Consider the following 22596-nt stretch of genomic DNA (forward strand, 5'->3'; position numbering starts at 1 on the left):
TGCATAAAACTCCACAGTTCTTGTTCCACAAGTTAAATAACATATATATATATATATTATTACAGCAATATTTTTTTATAATCTGTATATGAAAACATTCCCTGGGTAAAACTTCTTAAGTGTGGGGATTTGCAGCTCAATTATTGGAAGCTGAATATTTTTGTTTCAGACATCTGCAGAGGTATCAATAATTCTCGTTTCACCTGGGGTCACATCATCTAATTATTTAACTCAATGAACGACTGTCTGGATCTCTGATGATCAGATCAGATTCAAATAGTTTTGAACCACTCCATGGTCTCCATGATTTCTCCACATGGGTGATGGGTTGAAATGCTCCATAAAATACAATAATGATTATAATATCAGTGGAGTTGTTTTAAACGTGTTGTGGCTACAACTGTTGTCTTGATGCTGCTGTGATTTAGTTGTGCTGCAGAACAGACGAGGCTGTCTGCCTCCTCAAGCACTCTTCTTTTTCTCCCTGCTTCTCTTTCAATACAATTGTCAAGGTGAAGCTGCCTTTGTTTGAGTAAAATGTGCAGGAGTTGTTACTGGTCAAAAAGTTGCCTGTGGGTTAAAAGTTTACATTCAGTGTGAGACCCATAAAGTGTGGGTTTACATTCAGCAAGTTATGTTTGGGATAGATGATTAAAGTATGCAAAAGATTCATTAAAAACTCTTCTTGTCCCACAGAAACTTGTGTCAGAACTCAAACCTAAACCTCACCTCTGGTCATCAGAACCTACACATCAAGTCTGAGCCCGCTTCCCCTCCCAGAGACCGGAGCATCACCATGGTCGGCACAGGACTCGGAGGAGGCATGACTACGGCTGGATACTCTACCTGTGGCAGGGGTCCCAACGAATCGGGCCGCTCCCCCGGTGATAGCGCATCCAGCTGCGGGAGCTCGTATGAAGGCAGCGAGGAGCGTGAGGATTATCACGGCAACGACGGCTTCCTACTCCGCCCTCTGTCGAGTCAGGAGGAGCGTCACAGCCCCTCAGTCAAACGGATGAGGCTATCAGAGGGCTGGGCGACATGATGGGGGCCGGTCTACAAGCAGAGGGGAAGGGGTGTTAGTAAAGTTACCTTATAGTGTTATTATTATTATTATAATCAAATTGTTATTGTACCGAGTGGGTGTGCTATATGTGTAATGGTAACATGTACGTGGGGGGAGCACAGTCAGACAGTGATACAGTGATGCTCTGCTGTATTTACAACATGTTCTGTAGCCAGACTTGTACACTGGAGCGATGACTCCTGGAAGATTAGAACTGGTGAACAGAACTTGTAAGAAATGGGTTTTTAAACATTGAAAGCTGTGTCAAAAACATCTCAGCAAAAAGAAGGATTCAATGGTTTTGACACTCAACTGTTCTCAGTAGAGGTAAAGGAATAAGAGATACCAACACGATAATAAAAAGTAAAAATCCTCCATTTCGTGTAGGTGATAGATTCAGCAGATAAATATGAACCTTAATGTGATTCTAACAAACCTTAATCGTAATACTTCCATAATGTAATACTACTCAATGAAATTCAAGAATAATGAAAGGAATTATGATTCAACAATAGAATATTGTTTTATTAAAATGTATACAGAGCATTGAATTTTATTCCAAATTACTCGACTTATTATTAAACCACTTAAAGCCACGTTTTGTTCTTATGTGATTAACGTGATGCTTATTATGCAGGGCGTGTTAATGAGTAATGGGTATAAATAAACTGAAAGTGGGTCATTTCACCTGAGATGTTTTTGACATAGTGAGTGTGACTGTTCTCAAGACTATTTCTTACATGTCATTTAACACCAACATGTACAGAAGTGGCTGGAAGGGCTGATGGTATACATGCAACGTTGGCTTTGTGTGTGTTCGGGGGGGTTAAGTAAATAGCAAGTATGTTTAATGCACATTCACAGATGTGCACATGTATGCAAACTAACAAAGGTAAAGTGAATAAGTCTGGTACTCTGAACGGTGAAGCTACTTAATGAGATGTGGATCATTGGAGCCATGAGAGCGAGGCGTGCTGAGTTGAAGCGCTTAGCGTCACCACTACATACATGGCGTGTTGCAGGTTCAACATATGTGCACACACAGAAACATAAAGGCAAATTTAGAATGTAGAAAGCATGGAAGGTAAAGTCTGGCAAATAAAAGAGGTAGAACGAGAGAGCTTGAGTAAGTACAGTAGAAGAGAGGTGGAGAAATGTAGAGGTGGAAGAGAAAAGGTGACTGAGGAAGAAAAGAAGAAACTTATTTGCAACAGGTTGCATAGAAAAGAAGCTTTGGACAAGTTTCAAATTGATGTGAAGACACTAATCAGAGTTAGTAACTTATTTTCAGAGCCCTGTTAGAAAAAAATAAAGATTTTCTTTTTTATTATTTTGGTAGATGCAATTGCTAAGGTATGGAATCAAAAGTCATTTAAGTTGTTTTTACTTAACTAAGGAACTGAAAAGTAACCACTACTTAATACTTAGTTTTTCATGTTAAAAATGTATGTACTTGCACATATCTGGCTATTATAAATTATGTGATACAACCATAGAAGCTCATGCTGTGAAGGGGAAATAGGAAGATAAAGGTTTAAACAAAGACATTTCATACTAAGTGAATACATCAATGAATAATGAGGGATGTAGATCTTCCAAACAAAGTGGTGAGGATGGAAAAATACCAATAAATTAATGTTTAAGATGTTTGTTTTTAAGTAAACAAAGATAAGTAATCATAAAGTTATCATAACGTGAAGTTTAAGAATCCATATGATTTCAAAACTAACTCGAATTGACAAAATCGTCTTAGCTCTGCAGATGCTAAAATTGAAGATAACATAATTATACAATGTTCTTTGACTTGATTATCTGAAATCTGTGTTTTAAACTTTACACAAATGGACCAACCATATAAATTCACACAGACATCTTTTAAATCTGAATATTTCAATGCAATGGTATTTCAATTTAAATGTTAAGTATTCTATAGTGGTTACAGTTCACAATTTTGGTAATCATTTGTCAAGACAATGTTTATGGCTGCTCTTGCTTCCATACACAACAACCTGCATTATTTTCATAGAATCAACAGCGTCTGTTGGTTTATATAACGACTGGAGTGGTAAATTATACAAAGGGAGATTTTCAGTCTGGCTCCAGTCACACTAAAAGCCTTATACAACTGGAGAGTGATGTTACACTGCACAAACTTTATTGTGTTGAGTTTAAAAAAAAAAAAGCTTCCTTCCTTATATCAAATTGATATTTTTGGATGTGTGCAGCTTTATTTAATTTGATAACAATATAAAAACAGGAAGAACAGGTGCAAACCTTTTTTTAACAAACATTCTGGGAGATTTTAAGTGAGTTGTAAAGTGAAGTAAAAATCCCCTTCAAATCTTCTGTGTAGCTGGTGTCAGAGCCAACATCATCTCACAGAGCACAGAACACAATCTGCCCTTCTCCACAGACAACATGCGCGTCACCAATACATCTGCAGTGGTGGAAGAGACTCAGATCAGTTACTCAAGTAAAAATACCAATACAACAGAAGTCGTGTATTCAAAACCCTACTTAAGTATTAATTCAGTATCGTCAGCATCATGTAAAGTATTACCGTATCAGTAAATTGTCTGATGTGACATAATCAGATAATTAATCCAATCATTGCAACTTTAGCAGCATTTTAATGTGACTTTCATTACTTTGAATACAGTTTAATGCAGTTGTTCCCAACACAGGGCTTGGGCCCCTCCAAATGATCAGCAGATCAATTGGAGGGGTCATGAGAAGATTCATGGGAGGGCAGCTTTGAACCGTCTGATCTGTGACAACTTCAGTGGCTCATGGTCACAAGTAATCAATACAATGGTACTTCTTACTTCTGGTTGTGCTCCACCCCCTGTTAATGACACATCCTCGATTCTAATGGTTCTATTCAAAATTGGTGGAAAAGCAGGCTGGTTCATTAGATAGCAGCAGATTCCAACAACTGGTAGAACAAGGGTACTGGTTCCAATTAGCCAGTGTGTTTCTCTCTAAGAGATCAAAAAGCTAAATGATCATTGGTTTACTCCTGTGAAATACATTACAGACGGTTTTTAAGTGTAAAATCTTATCAGAGAAAAAGTAAAGTACGCAAACTCAGTGTAACTACAGGACTTGAGTAAACAGTTCTTCCCACCACTGCATGTTGTTGAAAGGTATTGTGGACATATATCGATAATTTGTGCCTTGTACCTCAACATGGTCTGACACCAGTCACAGTAGGATGAACACAGTAGTTAAGGCTCTGATATCCACATTGTTGTACTTTTAAAGGGACAGAAGTGGCTAAGGGTTGTTCACATATGAATATTTTGGTTTAAGCAGCTGTATATTTGGAGCACGAACCCTCAGCCACAGGTCTGCACTCCACGTGCCCCGTTAACTGTAAATCCAGTGACTAAATTCACTCATTCAAATCCCTGTAGCTGTTCTAGTTTGACAGCTGCTGCTGTTGAGTTACAAACTATTTCATGATGCTGTTTAAAAAAAAAAACAATGAAAAAAACAAGGGCAGAGCCCAGATGTATTTTCTCCTGCACTCCTTTTCTTCTATGATGACTGGAGTCTCCGAGTTGGTCGGCTTCCGGCTCACTGCAACACACCTGACTCAGCGTAACAAAGCTCCCTGAGGGACAGGGCCAGGAGCTCGTCCTCAGGCTTCAGGTTGAGTCGATGGGTGGGGGTGCACGCAGAACGGTGGAGTGTAAACTAACCAAAGTGTGAAATACCCTGTATATTTGTGTTTTTGGTTTGATTTCTTTAATCCGTAACTGCCTGGACTTTGTCAAATCCGTGCTTAAAAAGCCCTGATGAAATGATTTCAAGTTATTTTGGGTGATGTCCCTGAATGTCCTCTGTACTGTAAATGTACACCCTGGGCTGCATTTCCCCTCTTTAAACACATGAGTGCTTGAGTAACAAGTAAAATACTCTAAGAGATTGTTAGCGGCATAAGCTGGCCTTTGTCGCCACTTGGAGACAATGATTCTCAGAAGAGAAATACAGTGCACCTCTGTCGTCGCAGATCATGTACAGCGGTTCCCTCACTCAGAAAAGTGAACGTATTTGTATTTTGCAGGAAAAAGAAAACTTTAAATATACAGGCTCTGTTACAAATGTCTCTGTGTGGTTTGTTCATTTCTTCCTCACTTTCTGCTGCACACTAGTTTTTATTTCATGCCAGAGATTTTAGCAGGACAACATAAATATATATATGAAAATATTTAAATGACAAGAACTTACGTATGTTATTTTATTTGTTAATATATCAACATTAACATATTATACATCACATGAAAATATACTGAGAGTAATTTGTCATGAATGTTTGATTCTGTGTGTTCAAACCCTGTTCTTTAAAGTTCTGAACAGAAAGGAAATTAGAAGTAACACTTAGTTTCTAGGTGGAACTACTCACAGCAATAGCGATCCACTGTCATACTCAGGTACTCTAGATTGTCTGATCCTTCAACTGGAGCCTGCTCACCATCCCCAACACCAGATTGCAGACTTTCAGCCCCCACCCTCTAGAACGCTAGCTCTGCCAAGTGAAATACCACATTCCTCTGGACATTCAAAAAGCTACTCAAAACTTTAAATGACCTGATTTATTGCAATCTGCCAAAAATCCCTTCTACACCTGTGCACTACTTTGTCTTTGTCCCCTTAAATATGTAAACCGTCCATGGGTCCCTTGAAAGGCGCCATACAATTGTCCTGTTTGGTCAATGTTCAGTTTTTGCCTTGATGGATTCATTATTTTGTGGCTTTCTAAGAACCCTGCAGGAGAAACTACAGTGGCCCTCAGGTAATGTGAACACATGCCTCTCTCTTGAGCCAGCATATAGTTTAGATGTAAATTCAAATGATTATACATTTGTATGATTATACATTTGTAAAATAATGAGAACATCCTGAATGTTCTGTTTAATCTTACACACTGGACCATTACATTTTATGACAGAGAAGAACACAGGGTTTCTCATTTCCAGAATTGGATTAATGATCAAGTCTGTTACAGCTACAGACCAACAGCCAGGGGGCAGCACAGACTCCTCATCACTTTCCTCTTATTGCAATTGTGGTCTCCATTTATTTATCAGTCATTTGGTCTATAAAATGTCAGTTTCCTTCAAAATACAATTAAAGTTAACCGTCACTGAGAAAAGCAGAAAAACTATTATTCAACAAATAAAATCGATTTTTGGTCATTTTCTGTTTGATCAACCAATAATTTCAACTCTGTATTTATATCTGTCATCATTAAAAAACTGTTTTATATTAGTTTTTCAAAGAACTGTCAATAGCTGGATTGATAGGTTTTAGTGCCCAGTCAAATATTTACCTCCTGTTCACTTAGAATCTATAATGTGAATAAAATATTTACTTCCTGTGGAGAGGGAAATCACAGGGTGGCTTCGCTTGGAGTTCAGCTCTGGTGAACTTTGACCCGCGATGTTCGCTTTGTATTTGCACAGGTGTGACTGGGCCCTTAGTCCATCTGATAAAGTGCTGACAGGTAGGAGTGAAGTTATTCACACTGTGGGCTTCATATACTTTCTGCCAAAGTTTAGTTTTCACACATTTCTCCATTTAGACTTGACCTTTTCTAAACTCTCAGCCCTTTTACGAGGCAACCTGCCCCATGTCCAGATAGCATCTACATCTTATTTTAACCTGACATGTACACCTGGTATAAAGATGTCTCCAGTGTCCACAGTGAGGTGTGATTGTTCTGTCCAGTCAGCATCACAGACTCCCATTTAAGCAGGTCTAAAACAACTACAAAAAAGATAGAAGAAGATGGTAACTTTTCCACTGGTCTCATCTTCACAGGCGTCTTGAATAACTAACATGAGGACTGAGGAGAGGACTGCTTCACGTGTTTATTCACAAATCAACTGCACTTGTATTCAGTGTTGCCACAATGAGTCTCTGACCACCTCTGGATCTGATCAGATCACAATCCGTCCTCAATGTGCATCAAGTCCATTTACACTCTCAAGAACTTTACGATTGTACTCCGATCACCCGATACATTTTAATGCAGGTGTGAACTGGGATATGATGCAGAAGCTTTTGTGAATAATTTGGTTTGCTGGGAATAGATGACTGTTACACGTAACTCTGATTCAATGTCACTCTACTTGTGCAGTGATTTCGTGAACAAGAGCAAACTAAATGCTTTCATCTGATGCAGGGAAATTGCAGAATGGATTCATTTTTATAAATACAAGTACAAAGTACATTGAATTAAAAAAACATAAAATGTAAAGTTTTTGCTGTTAAAGCAGTAGTAATAGTCCACACTGTTATATAAAATATTTAGAAAATATCACTTGTTTACAGCTGCTAAATCTATAAACTAGATGAGTCTCAACTTCAGTTTTTTAATCCAGCTGCACGAAGCTTCTTTCCTATTTTGTTATATTATTTCATTGGAATATTCCTCACAATGCTGATACTTTTGAAACATATTTAGTAATACACGTTTTAAAACATAGACAGAGCAAAATTAAGTCTGAACAAGTTTGTGATCAAACAGCACCAAAGTATTTTTTCATTATCTGCTTATTTATGTAAAATACTAATCTCAATATTAAATTATAACAACTTTCATGTGATGCATTAAGCTACCCTGAATGAAAGCATGTTGTGTCAAACCCAGTGAAAACTTCTCCACAGTTTGTCCACACTGTTGTGTTGACCCACTACTGACCTCTGACTTACAGTGGTAAAGCAGAGTTTTGAAGCACAAACCGCTCATAAATTCAGTGTCTCAGCTTCGAGCCGAATGCTGATGGCTGGTGTTTATTTTTGGCAGTCTGGGTAATGGCCATAGATTGTTGGCTGGCTGTCGGAAGATGAACTGGATGCCAAGATAAAGGGCGAAGGTTTCAGACAGTTTTCACACTTACGTGACCACAGCAAATTAATTCGATCAACTGTGCTCAATAACTTAATTAATGAGATGTGTGTATGTGCATTTCCCTTTTGACCACGCATGGGTTCAACATAATGAAAATAAACTTAGTTTGTTTATTTTTTTTATCAGAAAGAGCCGATCCACACACTGTGGCCAATGCTGAGCTGTGTTTAGAAGTCATCAAGGACGCCCTGTGAGTTGGATGTCAGCCCAGATGCCTGCAAAGTACCTTGTTTGTGGTGTGCGCATGTCTGATGAATGTGCACGGGCATGTCTGATTCACATGCAACTTGAACAAACAAGCAAAACCAACTAGTGCAGGCAAATATGACATAGCCAAGAGCGGCTGACTTAGAACTGGTGCAGACCAGGGGAATCCGACAGTTTTATTATATATAAATATATATAGATATATATAAATACACAGTACATTGTTGTGTCTCTCTGTTGAAGCCTTTTATTCTAACACCTTCCAGAGGATCAAGTGACAGGCAATTCAGTAAATGTAAAAAAACAAAACAAAAAACACACAACAACTTTCTCAGTCAGCGATGACAGTGAAATAAGGTTTCATCTCTCATGTCCAGTGGCTGTGATATTCAGAAAATACACTCCCAACTTACAATGAATGGATCCAAGCTTTGGAGTGATTTAGGAAAATTGTCTAAACAAAGCAAGGAACTGAAATGTTTTTCTTAACAAAGAGGTGGGGTTGAGGGTGTGGTATGGCTTGGTGATGCATTTCTTATGGGGGTGCGGAACCTTTTCCTGTTAAGCACAATTTTTTTTTGTTGCATTTTGTATCCTCTAAGGGCCACTCCACTAACCATGCTTCATGATTGACCGCTGAAGTTGTCTCGCTGCTGGTCGGGTGGGTCTTTAGTGGATCCTCGGTACCGTGGCTCCCCTCCACCATCACTACTGTGGAGACTCTGGCTCCAAACTTACTCAATTTAACTTACATACCAAAGTTACCTTACTAACAGTTAGCCTACTGACAGCTAACTTACATACTAAAGTTAGGATAGTAACAATTATCAGTCTTCTGCTTGAGAAAGTCCTACTACCAACTGTTTTTCCCCTTAGCAGAATTCTTAGGGCCTGAGATCTCTCGTGAATCACTTCTATTTTTACCAGATCTAGTCTGTGAAGGGATCATTCTAACAATGTCATCACCAGGAGCAACTTTGTACCAGGAAGTTATATGAATATGAGCCCTTTAAAGAATGTGATGCCAGTCTGTCTCTTTGTTTGTCTGTCTGCGCCTGAGTGTCTTCATCCAGTTCAAACCAGTTTCTGTTTATCAGCCAGCCAGAAGCTGCCTGTATATTAGAAGCCAAAACATTATTCATGTGACCTCTCACTATTGTGTGCATGCATACTGGAGGTTTTTGTTCTTGGCATGTGCGCATGTGTCTTGAGAGCATTACGTAATCCTGAGTTGAGGTAAAAGTCTTGAACCAACAAGGTGCTTGTCTGTGTGCTTCCATGCATGAGAATGAGAGGATATCGACCAACTAACTGACCAGTCGAACAGGAGACTACAGCCAGAGATCTGTCCTTCGAGGGGTCTCCACATTGTCATCGTTGTTTTGGACATTTTACTTGTTTTGTGTGAGTGTGTGTTTGTGAGAGAGAGAGAGAGAGAGAGAAAGATGGGGAGAGAGAAAGAAAGACGTGGCTCACACCAAGGCTATATTTTGTGCAGTGTGTGTGTGTGTGTGTGTGTGTGTGTGTGTGTGTGTGTGTGTATGTGTGTGTGTGTGTGTGTGTGAGTGTGTGTGTGTGTGGGTGTGTGTGTGAGTGTGTGTGTGTGCGAAATATTGAATCTGACCTTACCTACCAAGGCTGAAGACCTAACTCAAAGTGCACCTGTTGTCAATCGACCCTGGAAACAAAAGCCAAAATGTCATAAATACGTTATTCTTGGTGATTAAACGCTGATGTGCATGAACCAGGAAAAAAAGAAAACATCAGACATGTGTGGAGCGATGAGAAATCTGGATCTGTCTCCACATTGATACATGAAACTAAATGTTAAATTTCTGTCATGTTTTCCATCGGTTGAGCTTTGACTGCAACTCTTAAATCACCTTAACTTCCTATGTAGTGGTTTGATGGCAGCGGCTAAAGGATCAGCACCCCCAGCTGTTTATCTCATCAACTAGTCAGCTCATATTCACCTAACACGAGAGGAGGGACATGTCTGTTGCCAATCTTTGAGAAGTTTGATGTTTGCACTAACTTTGGAATGAAACTTAACTACTCACATCTGAAATCTGACAAGAAACCCATCAACAACCTTGTGGCCTTTTTTCTTTTGGAGGAAATTCCTCAACCTTGATCTGAAAAGCTATCGATCTATTTTGTGGGAAGAATTAAACTGCAGTCAGAGTTACTGCATTACAGTAAATCGTCATACAGTTAGATTTTGTGGAAAAGACCGATGTGAGCTCTCTCTGAATCCTAGCAGGATGTGGGTGCTGATGAGAGCTTATTTGCAAAAACAAAATGACTGCCCCTTGCTTCAATAGCAGCATGTGTATTAGATCTGCAAAACAAGAGAGCCACTGTGATTGTGCATCCTGAATATATGAAACAAGCATTTCCAATGAATTCTAGCAAAGCCCCTTTAATCTGAGACGTAACTTAATATATTGAGTAGTGTTCTGATACAAGGGGAAATTTCCTTAGCTGAAATGTTACGGCCTCCTCTCCCATTAAAGGTTCAGTGTGTAAGATTTAGGTGAAAGGGATCAACAGGCAGAAATTGAATATAAAATAATCCTATTGAATCCCTACTGTGTTTCATCTAAATTGTACAAATTGTTGTTTTCTTTACTCTAGAATAGACCCTTTATATTTAAATACTTGATATTTACATCAGCGGGTCCTCTCTACGGAGGCTGCCATGTTTTTTTACATTAGTCCAGACTGGACAAACTAAACACCTTTTGAGTTTTTATGACAACTGAAGACTACCACAGGTTCTCCTTCATGTCTTGAAGAGGAGGGTGAGGTGAGGGGTATTCAGCTGCAACATGAAACTTTACCACTAGATGTCACTATATTCTACACACTGAACCTTTAAACAAACTTTCACCAAATAAGCAATAAGCAGGACCTCATTCTAATTTGGAGATTAAAAGATTTGGAGATGACCTGTGTTGTCAGAGTAAAATGTTTACTTCTGCATGTTTTATAATTTACGTGATTCCCATAAAAACACAAATTGTCACAAATGTTGACTGACATTTACTGTAGCCAATAGCACTGAATGTGTTTTTTCTGCTCCTGCTTCAGATCTGACGATAACTAGTACCTCAACATGGAAAATTAAGATGACAGCCTGCTCTCTGTTGTTGAGGACTTTGTGCCATCACCAGGGCCTGTGTATGAATCAGATAGATGGATGGATGAATGGATGGATGGACAGATAGATAGATAGATAGATGGATAGCTTCTTTTCCTGCATTCTGCAGCACTCTCATGTCTGTACGCTCAATATTGAGCCACATGAAGGTTGGCCTATAGCTTAGTGTTAAGTCTGGGAACAACAGAGGCCTACAGGAAACAAACTCTGCCTATCAGTATCTCCAAGACTCACAGATTGACACGCATTATGTTATTTGTTTAATCTGTACAATATAGGGTAATTATACGTCCCAACCGACAATAAAAGTGTGAATTTTTGTTTTTAGGGATTAAACACACACTCAGGGAGTGTTGTTGCGCTGCTTGTAAGTGGATTTTTGTTTTTGTTTTGGGCAGAGCCAAGACTATAGTCCCACCCTGTTTCCCCATCAGTGCTGAGATAAGAACAAGACGATTTAAACAATTCAAACATTTAACTCATGAATAAGAACATTTGACAAACTTGCAAACCTTCCCTTCAAAGACTTGTTACATAATCCAAGGCTATTAGTTCTTCTAGTTGAACACTATCCTGCAGGGCCTGATGGCTTCACAAGATCATCCCCTGAGGAACATAAATGTCTTCACCAAAGTTCATGGCAGTCCATTCAATATTTGTTTTCATCACTCAAAGTGTTGATAGAGGCCACGTTGTTTTAGTGGTATTGGTGAAAACTGTAAGATCCGGTCTGTGGTACCACAAATACCTACAGCGACAGTGGCAGCCTGGTCTCTGCCTTTTGAGACGATTGCCTGCTGAGCATTACGCACTCCTAGTCTCAAAGATATCAAATAAAGGTTCAAGTCTTTATTGAGTGATCATGAACTGCTGATGAGTTGTTCACTCAGCAGTCCCTGACATGCAACCAATTCCTGTTAAACTCTAAACACACACACACATGGCTGGTGTTATTATGAAAAATATCTTTCATGTGTGTGAGTATGTATATACAGTATATGGTCTGTATTTTCTGAATGAATTGAACTAGAAATACTTAATCTAACATTACTACTGTAAGCCTGTTTACTGTAGGTTATGAAACATCCTGAGTGAAAATAGCATTACTCTAAAATCTCTGTTCTGTTTTTTCCCTCCATGGCGTTTGCCAGTCTGCAGTGAGGAATTAGGTCAGCAGCTCACGTGAGCTCTGCCCTACATCTGGTTTGTTGTATCCTCAGCAGTGGAACAAGAATCACACAGTAGATCGGAGCCCCAACACACCAATGCACACTGAAGATTATTTTATAAAATAAACCTTTTATTTTATCAAAAGTTGATCATGACAGCAATAAGATCATGACAATAATATATAATGCACAGAAATGGAATAAACAGCAATAGAGTATATGAAAAACTAGTGCAAAAAAATCACAAATACAAAAATATATTGCACTTGGTAGTTAGAAATTCAGGTGGAAGAAGTCATGTTTGAACAACATTCTCAATTTGATATATTCATCTGTAAACATTTATCTTTTACATTTTGCCATTGTCTTTGTGAGCACAAAGCTTCTTAACATCCACGTTTGCAAAAAATCTATAGCGAGAAAAGCTTTAGCTCAGAGCAGAAACCTACAGGCAACTTGTGGTATTTTATCGTGGTTGGTCGGAGTTGTGCTTTTGTCTAGGGCCTGTATCCGTTTCACCTGGACATTTAAACCAGCACACACACACACACACACACACACACACACACACACACACTCTTTCCCTCTCATTTACACACTTTCACACACAATTTGAACTTTATTTTAAGTGCTTGAGGTGGTTGTTTATGTGATGCATTCATTTCTGCAACTAATCATCGGAAACGTCCCCTGTCTTATTTTCACGGCATCAATTTTTTAATTTTTTAAAATCTTTTGGTAAGTTTCAGCTTTGTTCACAAGAAGCAACGGTTTCCACCTGAAGTCTGGTTTGTGACGCCTTCAGGCCACAGTCATAAGCTCAAACTTGTCCTCTTTTAAATGTGCCTTTTAGTTCAAGGAGTTCACTATTGTTTAGACCTGTGGACAGATTCTACTGTAGCATATAGGCCTGTGGGAATCTGCCGTAAATAGAACCACAGATAGAAAAACAGTTTTTTCGGTTATGTGCAAAATTCACCATGAGGCAGAAGGAGGCTTACTCTGACAGAGATATACAGTCAGTGTTGTCAGACAGAACTTTTTTTTGCCTCGACTTGAGCACAGGATATAGAGGATGGCTCCAAATCCCTGGTCCATTCGTCAGTGGTCACCTAATACTCTCTCAGCTGACATTCCCGTGTCGGGGAGGGTACAGCCTCATTTGTCGTGGTATATAATCTAGCGAGAAGCTGGCTGTGTGGGCCTGGGAGCTGAGGGTGACGGTGTCTTGTTTGTGCAGAAGCCTTCTGAGCTCTAGAGCTCTCCTCAGCGGGATGGACACGTGTAAGGTCTCCTGACATCTATGGCTCCATGACACACTTCCACGGGGTCTGGGTTGGGGTCAACCTGGGCGGGGGGATCACAGAGACACAGATGCATTTTTAGAAGCTGTTGATGGGCAAAAACACAAGGTATGAAAAGAAAAATACAAATCTAAATAATTTTTAATTTAAATGCAGTGTTTGATTCCTTATCTGATCATATTAGAACACAAACATGACTACAGTAAAAGCTTGCAGTGCATGGCAGCTTGAGTGTTCACAACCTTTAGCTACAACCTGAAAATAAACTGAAGTTCACTCAGCCTCTGCTAATATTTGATATCAAGATGAACTTTGTCTTAAAGGTTCAGAGTGTAGAATTTAGTGACATCTAGAGGTGAAGTGTCATGTTGCAGCTGAATACACCTCATCTCACCCTCCCCTTCCCAACATGAAAGAGAACCTGTGGTGAACTTCAGTGTTATGAAAAAGAAGATTTTAGTTTGTCCAGTTTGGACGACATTAAAAAACATGGCGGCCTCCACAGATAGGACCCCCCTCCATGTAAATATAAAGTATTTAAAAATAAAGAGCTCATTCTATGGTAAAGAAAACTACAATTCATACAATTTAGATGAAACACAGTTTCCAGTGTGTGAAAACATCACTAGGATTATTTTATATTAAATTTCTGCCCAAAATCCCTTACACACTGAACCTTTAAAGCCAAACAGATGTCGCAGTTTGAAGAGAACCCTGTGAGACACCTCTTCATCCACACCACCATTCATTTAAAGCATTCACACTTTACATTTACCTTACAATTTAACTGTTAATCCATCACTTTTTGCTGCTACTTTGACTTTTAGCCTTTATTTGTTTTATGTATAAATTGGAATTAGCTATTAGCAGATATTTCCAATTGTTTCCTGCGAGAAGAATTTACCAACAGAGGGAGTTTTTCTCTCCACAGTCTCCAAAGTGCTGCTCATTCTGGGAAGTGGTAGGTTTCTCTATATTAATAAGATTTTAAGGTCTTGACCTTCTATGTAAAGTGCCTTGAGATAATGTATATTATGATTCGGCACTATACAAATCAAATTGAATTGAATTGAATTGAACCTCTTTACTGTACTGTAAAGCGCTTTGAGTTGTCATCAAGACTAGAAAAGCTTTATATAAATACAAACCATTTAAACCATTTACCTCTTACAGTATCTTTATCTCCCTTTCAACTCTCAATGTTTCAGGCTTTATTATCATATTTTGTTTGGTTTTCCTGTTGCAACATGTTTTCATGCTGCCCTTGGCCAGATCACTCTTTATTTTCTGTGTGCATGTGTGCGTGTGTGTGTGTGTGTGTGTGTGTGTGTGACGTGTACCTCAGAGTAGACTGGCGGGGGAAGATATCTGAACTCTGTGATATAAGTTAGCAGAGATCCCTGGTCCTCTCCCACCCCGTCAGACCTATCACAGCCTTGCAGACAATCTTGTCTGTGGGACTCTGATATTGACAGATCGCTGTAGCTTGGTGGTGCTGCAGTAGAAAAACAACACAAGTGTAAGGGTTTTTTGTGTACTGTACTGTTTGCGTATGTATCACTGGGCTTGCAATACTCACCCTCAGGTGTCTGCGACAGGCCCAGCCAGGTCAAAGTGCTGCAGTTGCTGCTTATGCTGGAAGTGCGGGTGCTGCTGGTGTGGAGAGGTATGGTCCCGATCACCAACGGCAGTGAGAGAGACAAGTTCAAGCCCCCGGGGACGTCCACATATACCTGCAGGCAGAGGGAGTGTGTGGGGAAGAAGAACAAAATTATGTTTTGCTGCTGTTGAAACCAGTTGTACTTGTTCATAGCAGATATCCACCATATCTGCCTGTTTTCTAATAATAATAATATCACACTTTGGGAACTTAAACAACATCTCCAATACTGTGCTGCTTATAATACGTTTTTTGGTGTTTGTGTAAACTTGCAGTTAGAGCAAGCAGAAGCAGGAAAATATAAGTGTTTTCCCAGCAACTATTATAATAATTATTATTTTATGTGCACGTTAATTGGTTTGAGTATGTTTTTCATTAACTGATTATTAGTATGTTCTTAGCATGTTCTTTGTAGGATTACTGTGAATACTATTATTTAGGTATGGAACTTACTGGTAGATATTAACACTTTATTTGTATATTATTAGTATATTAACAGGTTATACATTTATAGTGTGTGACTGTGTTATTATTGATGTAAAAAGCTGGTTTTCATGAAAGAATAATGGATTTTAAGTATGAAATATTTTAAAATAAAGTCAATACAACTAATAATTAGCTGTCACCATCACTTTACATTGGAACACATAACATATGTTTCATTTTCTGACTGGAAAGGAAACATTGTAGACTCACCATGAGGGCGTACTCCACTCTGATGATAGGACAGTCCAGGATGGAGGGGGACACCGGAGGTATTTTGAGCAGTTTTCCCTCCCAGCTCTGGCTCTTCCCCTGCGGCAGGGGGTCTCCTCGCAGATTGGACACCAGCTGCTGGATCTGCTTGCCCTTGCCCTTGGCGTAGAAGGTCTGGGTCTGGTACAGCGCAGCCTTGGGCACCACAACCCGGGAGGAGCAGTTCTCCACCTCAGCGAAGATTTGGATAGACTCGCCTTGGAGAGAAGACAACAGATCAGTCTGTCAGACTGAGAGAGAAGTGATATAAGTGAAATCTCACAGGCAAAAAGAGAAGAAGGAGAGGTGGAGAAGTTAAGAGGAGTTTTCTCTCACCTGGTGTGTAGCCCTTTCGCTCAATCTTGGCACTAAGGGAGATCGGGCCTGAGGCACAGAACCAGCAGCACAGAGTCTTCTCCTTTGTTCCAGCTTGAGGAGCCTGTTCAGATACAACTAGTTTTAACTTCTGGTGAAACATGAAAAACATTATGTCCATTTTTCCGTTTATAATGCTTCATAAGTTTAGGGTTGATGAGAGGATTGATGCCACAAATCAGAGGGTCTGTGGTTCAATCCCCAGCTCCTTGTGTCTGCATATCAATGTTTCCTTGGGCAAGACACTGAACCTCAAATCTCCCCTGAACAGTGAGCGAATGTGTGAAAGTACTATGAATCATCAGAGTTCGATATGATGAATATTGATGCCTTGTTTTATCCCGGTAACAGTCCAGAATGACATGAAACACAGTGGAACTGGTAAGTTATCACACTGGAACTGCAGAAGAAGAAACTGGAACCTCATCGGGCGTTTTTTGATAACCTTCCTCTGCTCCAGAGCGAACCAGCTACAAGTTGTAGCTTCATATTTACCATCAGTAAATACGTGAGAGCGGAACCATGTCCTCTTAACCAATATTTGTCAAAAACGTTAAACTGGTCCTTCAAGTTAAATGCAGCGTGTGTGGCGTGCCTACCAGCAGCAGCGGTGTGTTGATGTCGATGTGTTCGAACACAATGAACTCTTTCTTGACTTTCACAGGGAGCAGCCACGGACGGTGCAGTTCAGCTTTCACCCAGTACCTGACACTGCCGTGCTTCCCTTCAAAAGATGTGGCCAGGGCCCTGAAACATGGGAATGCAGGAAAAAAGAATGCGTGTTATGAAGTTAGGCTAAACTATTATTTACTTTGAGTACATCCAGTAGGCTACAGTGCGTAGGTACTCAGATCCTTTAACTTTAAATACCAACACAGGATAGACTGCTTCACTACAAGTTAAAGCCCTGCATTCAACTCAAGTAAAAGCACAGCGGTATTATCTCTAAAAGATGTATGTTAGTAGATTATGTGTGTTGTATTAGTACTACAAATTACGAACAAAATGTTCTTGTAACTGGATCATTTTAAAGGGTCTCAAAACTGTACGGTACTTGGTCACTACTCACATCTGAGGCAGGTTGAAGCTGAAAGCAAACTCGTGGAGGCCGGCATGCAGAACAGTCAGACCTTCCTCTGGACAATCCTCATCTGAAAGACAAAGGACATGTGTCCATATACACCTGTACTCTGCACTAAGCCCCCACCACAGACTGGAGACCTAGTCCACAGCGGACTGCACTCCACACTTCACCTCAGGGGATTCACATATTTCCAAAAGCATAGCCAGCAGAAATATGTGAATTCTATCAGGAGAGGACAATGAATCACAAAACCAGTCCATAGTTAAATGTCATGGAACTGCACCAGCTAATCTGTTCTAAAAATCCACATTTTCATCTAAATTAAAAACGCTGAGTTAGAACTAATGAATAGCTATGATTAATCTTTTTTTTTTACATTTTCGATGCTACAATGCCAAAACGTTTTTTCAAAATGTGATACTTCCTCCTTTTCAATATGACATTAAAATACATATATTGGATCGTGGGCTGTCAGCCTGACAACAGATATCTAAAGATCACACCTTGGTCTGTGAGAAATAAGACATTTTTCATGATTTTAATTCAGACATTATTGCCAGATGAACTGTTAGTTGCAGCTTATACCAAATAGGTTGAGTTCTGAGGTCTTCCAGGTAATATCAAAATCATTAAGAAATCTAAAAGAAAAATAGAGAAAGCCTGCGTTCAAAACCATGGTTTCCATCAGAACTGGAAATAAACACGGATTCATAGCCCGAGCATACATAAGAACGCATATAAGCATTTAAAAAGTCAATTGTTGAAGAAATCTTATTGATGGAAAAATTAACAAGTGGGGACAATTAATGTAAACAAAACTCAACACCACAGCAAATTAATCCATCTACACATTAACAACGTCAAAGAATTTCCCAAAGACTTTCTTCCCTTTGTTACTGTGTTAAAAAACAACAATTAAAAACAAATACCACAAAACTATGTTATGTTACCTCAGACAACAAGTTATTTAACGGTCTGACAGACCATCATCTCGTCAATAAAATAAACAACAAAACTTTCTCGCTCTTTATAGGTCAAGTGTTTCTCCTTTGCTACTGTCATAATTACAGCCATTAGATGTCACTCAATAATGAAACGTAACTATAGGCGGTAACTGTTGCCACAAATGACCAATGTGGCTGTTTGCAGGTTGACAGTCTTGAACATTGTGACCTGTGGGACTCTAAAGGTCATATTGTTCAAATAAAACATGAGAAGGGTCTGCTGTGGTATTATGTCAGATTACACAGTTTGAAAATGTGTCTCCAGTGTTTTACCCTCAGTCTCGGATCAGACACAGCCTGGTGGTGCCAGTCTGGTCAGTCGAGCTTGAACCTGAACACAACTGATGCCATTTACAGACTCCAGATGCAGTAAGGATTTGGTGGAAGACAAATAGTTGTTTAAACATCCGAGGTTCATTTAATTTCTTTGCTCAATTTCAGTACACGCGGACTAATAATAGAGTCGAGAGCAGCACACCCTGTGGGAGAAAGAACACGGCCTCTGCTTTCGCTTCCTCATTTCTTCTGTTGTTGTTTGTATTTGAAATTCTCTAAGTGTCTGCACTCAGCCCTGCTGAACTTCAGCTTCCTGCCACCTCAGCACTCACTCTGTTTCACCCTGCATCTCTGCTGTTTGTGTCTGTCTCACTCTGTGTGTCTGTGTGGGTTCCTATGAGTTTGGCGTGAGAGCTGTCATAAACAGCTTGCATGCATGTGTGTGTGTGTGTGTGTGTGTGTGTGTGTGTGTGTGTGTGTGTGTGCGCGCACAAGCCCCCGTCAAGTCACCGGCAACACAGAGCAAAGCAGGAGTAGACCGGTATGAACCAGACTGAGCAGCTTCCTTCAGCTGGAAACTCCAACGCATGCATTACAACTCAGTCTCCCATTGGAGAGGAATGTGACATGAATTACAGGCTGAGCTCTGGTTGGTACAGCCGTGACAAGCCCCTGCCCACATTAGCACAGCCATGTGGTGTGTGGGGGTGCAAGAGAGGAAGGGTGGTGTACTCTATCAGTGAACTCCAGGTACTGTTCTCACGCGAAGAAATGAAGACAGAAAAAAGAAATGTGCTGCATTCAGATCATTTTATTCATCAACCACAAGTTAACAACAACAAAACCAGTTACAGTCCAAACTCATCACACAGTAAGGCCAGTGTCACAACTTGACAGCAGTTCCTTTAAAAACAGAAAGAGTCCTTTTGGCAGTTTCTTGAGCTTTCAGTCAGATCTCATGAGGTTTCTCAGCACATGGAGATTTAGTGTCATGGAATAATACATGAGTTTTATTAAAGGTCTTAAAAAACAAAAGCTGATGTTTGGTTCAGACAGTGAAATTAGTGTCCTTAGCATCTCAGTTGATAATAATCTTTGGGTGTTTGATGGCAACACATGTCTTTAAACTTTTATCTAGTCTATATTGTATATATTGTATTACAATTTTTTCAAATAATGATTAGTGGAAGCCATAAATCCAAAATGTAATAGTAATGAAAAATACAATTATTAATAATTGCAGCCGTAATGCAGGTCTATGGCCTGACGTATACAGACTATAATATATAATATAATCAAATCTTTGTATTTTGCATGCTTTTTAAACCTAAACACAAATAAAAAATCATGATAATTTCGATTTGCTTTTTCAAAACTGTGACCAAGAGAAACCATGATTTGCATCAAAGTTGATATAGTTAAAATGTGTTTGTTTCACTTTCTTATTTATCAGTCAACAAATTCACCAGTTTGGACATATCCCTCTGTTCACTAAATACATCAGCCTGGCTCAAATGAAGTCATTCAAGAATGAAGATAACTGAAACATGAAAACTGTTTGAACATATTCAATTTTAATACAAGTGGGCAAACTCTCATCTGCTGAGGAAGATCACGTGATTTGACTGATTGACCCAACATGCTGTTATTGAGTCCAAATAATTGACAAATTCCTCCCTGAAAGAGAAGCAACTGCAATATTTTTCCACATGATCTTAGTTTAAAACAAACGAACAGGATGTAGCTGTGGAGCGTGGCCAGTATAGATAACAAAGTCCCTCTCAGAGACAAGAGGTCGGTGGTGACGGCAAATCCTCCATGATGGTGGTTGTGGTGGCGTTTTGGAATAATTGGTCTCAGTCTACAATTCAAATGATCTGCTGCTGTTACTGTTAGTCTGGTGAGGAGGTGACAGCCAGAGCCACAAACTTATGATGTAGCACATCCCTGCAGGAGCCTTTTATTTACATGATGTTTCCATCGAAGTCTTTGTGCATCAGGTTTTACAAGAGTAACACAGGTACAGGAAGTGTGAGGAGGATGGCAGCTGACATATCATTACACACACACACACACACTCACACACGCACGCACGCACAGAGTCAGTCTGGTCCTCCCTACCTCCCTCCCTCCCTCCCTCCTTCCCTCTCTGGCAGTTTCTGAACAGGTTTGAACCGCTTCTAACAAAGGGAGTTGCCTGAGCTATCGCCTACATCAGAATATCATCAGTAAAATGTTCATTCTGCATCTGCTGTAATGTTGCGCCAAGCATTTAAAAAAAAAAAACCGCACATCGGTTTGTTTAGATTTTGGGTCGATTTCTTCTTTTACGCATGGGATCCAACTTTTTGATTCAGACGTCAGGGTGCAGATTAGTGCACAACAAACTGCTGCTGCTGCTGCTGAGGGTCTGTGCTTAACAAACGCTTCGGCTCAATAATTCATGTGTTGGTTCGGAGTGAGGACAGGAGCCCGGTGTCACCATCAGCTGTTGCATCAGCACCGCGGAGCCTGGTCACTGATGATGCACTAAGCGTTTTGGGGGCTCTGCGCTTTGTTTTGCCACCCTCTGCGTTCACTAACTTTTCCGTCACAGACAGAAAAGTTTGCGTGATCAGCGTGACGAGCTGTCCCGCAGCAGCAGCAGCAGCAGCAGCGTGTGACAGTGAGACTGAACTAACTGCTTACCTCTCTCCTCTCCTATCAAGGTGTCGTAGTGATGTAAGTATTCCACCTCCTCTGTGTAGTTCTGAGTGTACGCCGTGTTGGCTCCGGCGTTCCTCGACTCTGTCCACCGGACCTTGGCGACTCCTCTCGCGGTTATGTCCAGACTCTTCACCCGCACATCCCCGGTGACCTCCACGACCACCCTCCCTGACACCAGCTCTCCCCCTGAGAACGCCGGCAGGTTGTTCTCATTCAAACTGTCAAAGTAGATCGCCAAGGCCCTCACTTTGCCCAGCACCATGATGACAGTGGAAAGAAAACACGATATGTATATAAAAAGTAAGAGTCAATGGAGGAGATGTCGTGTGCAGAGCCGTGCGGCGCAAATTCATGCGCCCTAGCTCTGGGTGCCCAGCACAGAGCCGGGTCCGCGGGGGTGTTGGTGCTGGTTCATCTGGCTGAGACGCACAGCTGATGGTCGGCTCTGCTCCCCTCCCTGCTCTGTCTGTGCGCCTCTCCGCTCTCTCTGCTGCCGTCTACCTCCAGCCGCTGCGCTCTTAAAGCCTCTGTGCGCAAAAATAACCTCACTGAGCATGTGCGCACCCGCCGGCCGGCCTGCTCACACTCAACTGAGCTGAGGTGCAGCCTGTGGCTTCGACAAATAATCTGACAGAGTCAGAGAAAGTCAGAGGGTGGACGTGGCTGCGCTTTATGAATCATTTTGTGTTTCTTCAGGAGAACTTTTTCTGTATGGTTCACAAACCTCAACATCATATTAAGCTACAAATACAGTGAATAAACCTTTCATGAAATATGTTCTAGCACTGATGTACTATTTTACTGGAGGGGAAGAATATTGTAAAACACTTCAGAATATGACTCTTAAACCTCAGCAATACACGAACAGCTCAGCTTCTTCTGCCTCTGCCAACAAACCATTTAATAGTCATATAATTATATAAACAGA

At 40.3% G+C, this 22596-nt stretch overlaps 2 protein-coding genes across 8 annotated transcripts in view; one reads left to right on the forward strand and one right to left on the reverse strand.

Moving 5' to 3' along the window:
• Nucleotides 1-5173, forward strand: part of LOC109626349 (myocyte-specific enhancer factor 2C-like) — a 32216-nt gene extending 27043 nt beyond the window's left edge. For all 7 annotated transcript variants that reach the window (XM_069513770.1, XM_069513766.1, XM_069513765.1 and 4 more), the window contains one exon: nt 697-5173. In XM_069513770.1, coding sequence (XP_069369871.1) covers nt 697-1045 — 349 coding nt within the window. In that variant the 3' untranslated portion in view covers nt 1046-5173. The remainder of the gene's footprint in view (nt 1-696) is intronic.
• Nucleotides 5174-12634: 7461 nt separating this feature from the next.
• Nucleotides 12635-22264, reverse strand: arrdc3b (arrestin domain containing 3b). Its single transcript, XM_020081598.2, has 8 exons — nt 21651-22264; nt 17668-17749; nt 17198-17345; nt 16560-16662; nt 16185-16441; nt 15408-15561; nt 15169-15323; nt 12635-13871 (listed from the first exon to the last, which is right to left on the reverse strand). Exons 1-8 carry the CDS (start codon nt 21928-21930, stop codon nt 13791-13793), a joined length of 1260 nt encoding a protein of 419 aa, XP_019937157.1. The 5' UTR covers nt 21931-22264; the 3' UTR covers nt 12635-13790.
• Nucleotides 22265-22596: the final 332 nt, after the last annotated feature.

This window comes from Paralichthys olivaceus, chromosome 18 (assembly GCF_024713975.1).
Source record: "Paralichthys olivaceus isolate ysfri-2021 chromosome 18, ASM2471397v2, whole genome shotgun sequence".
In the NCBI taxonomy this organism is placed as follows: Eukaryota; Metazoa; Chordata; class Actinopteri; order Pleuronectiformes; family Paralichthyidae; genus Paralichthys; species Paralichthys olivaceus.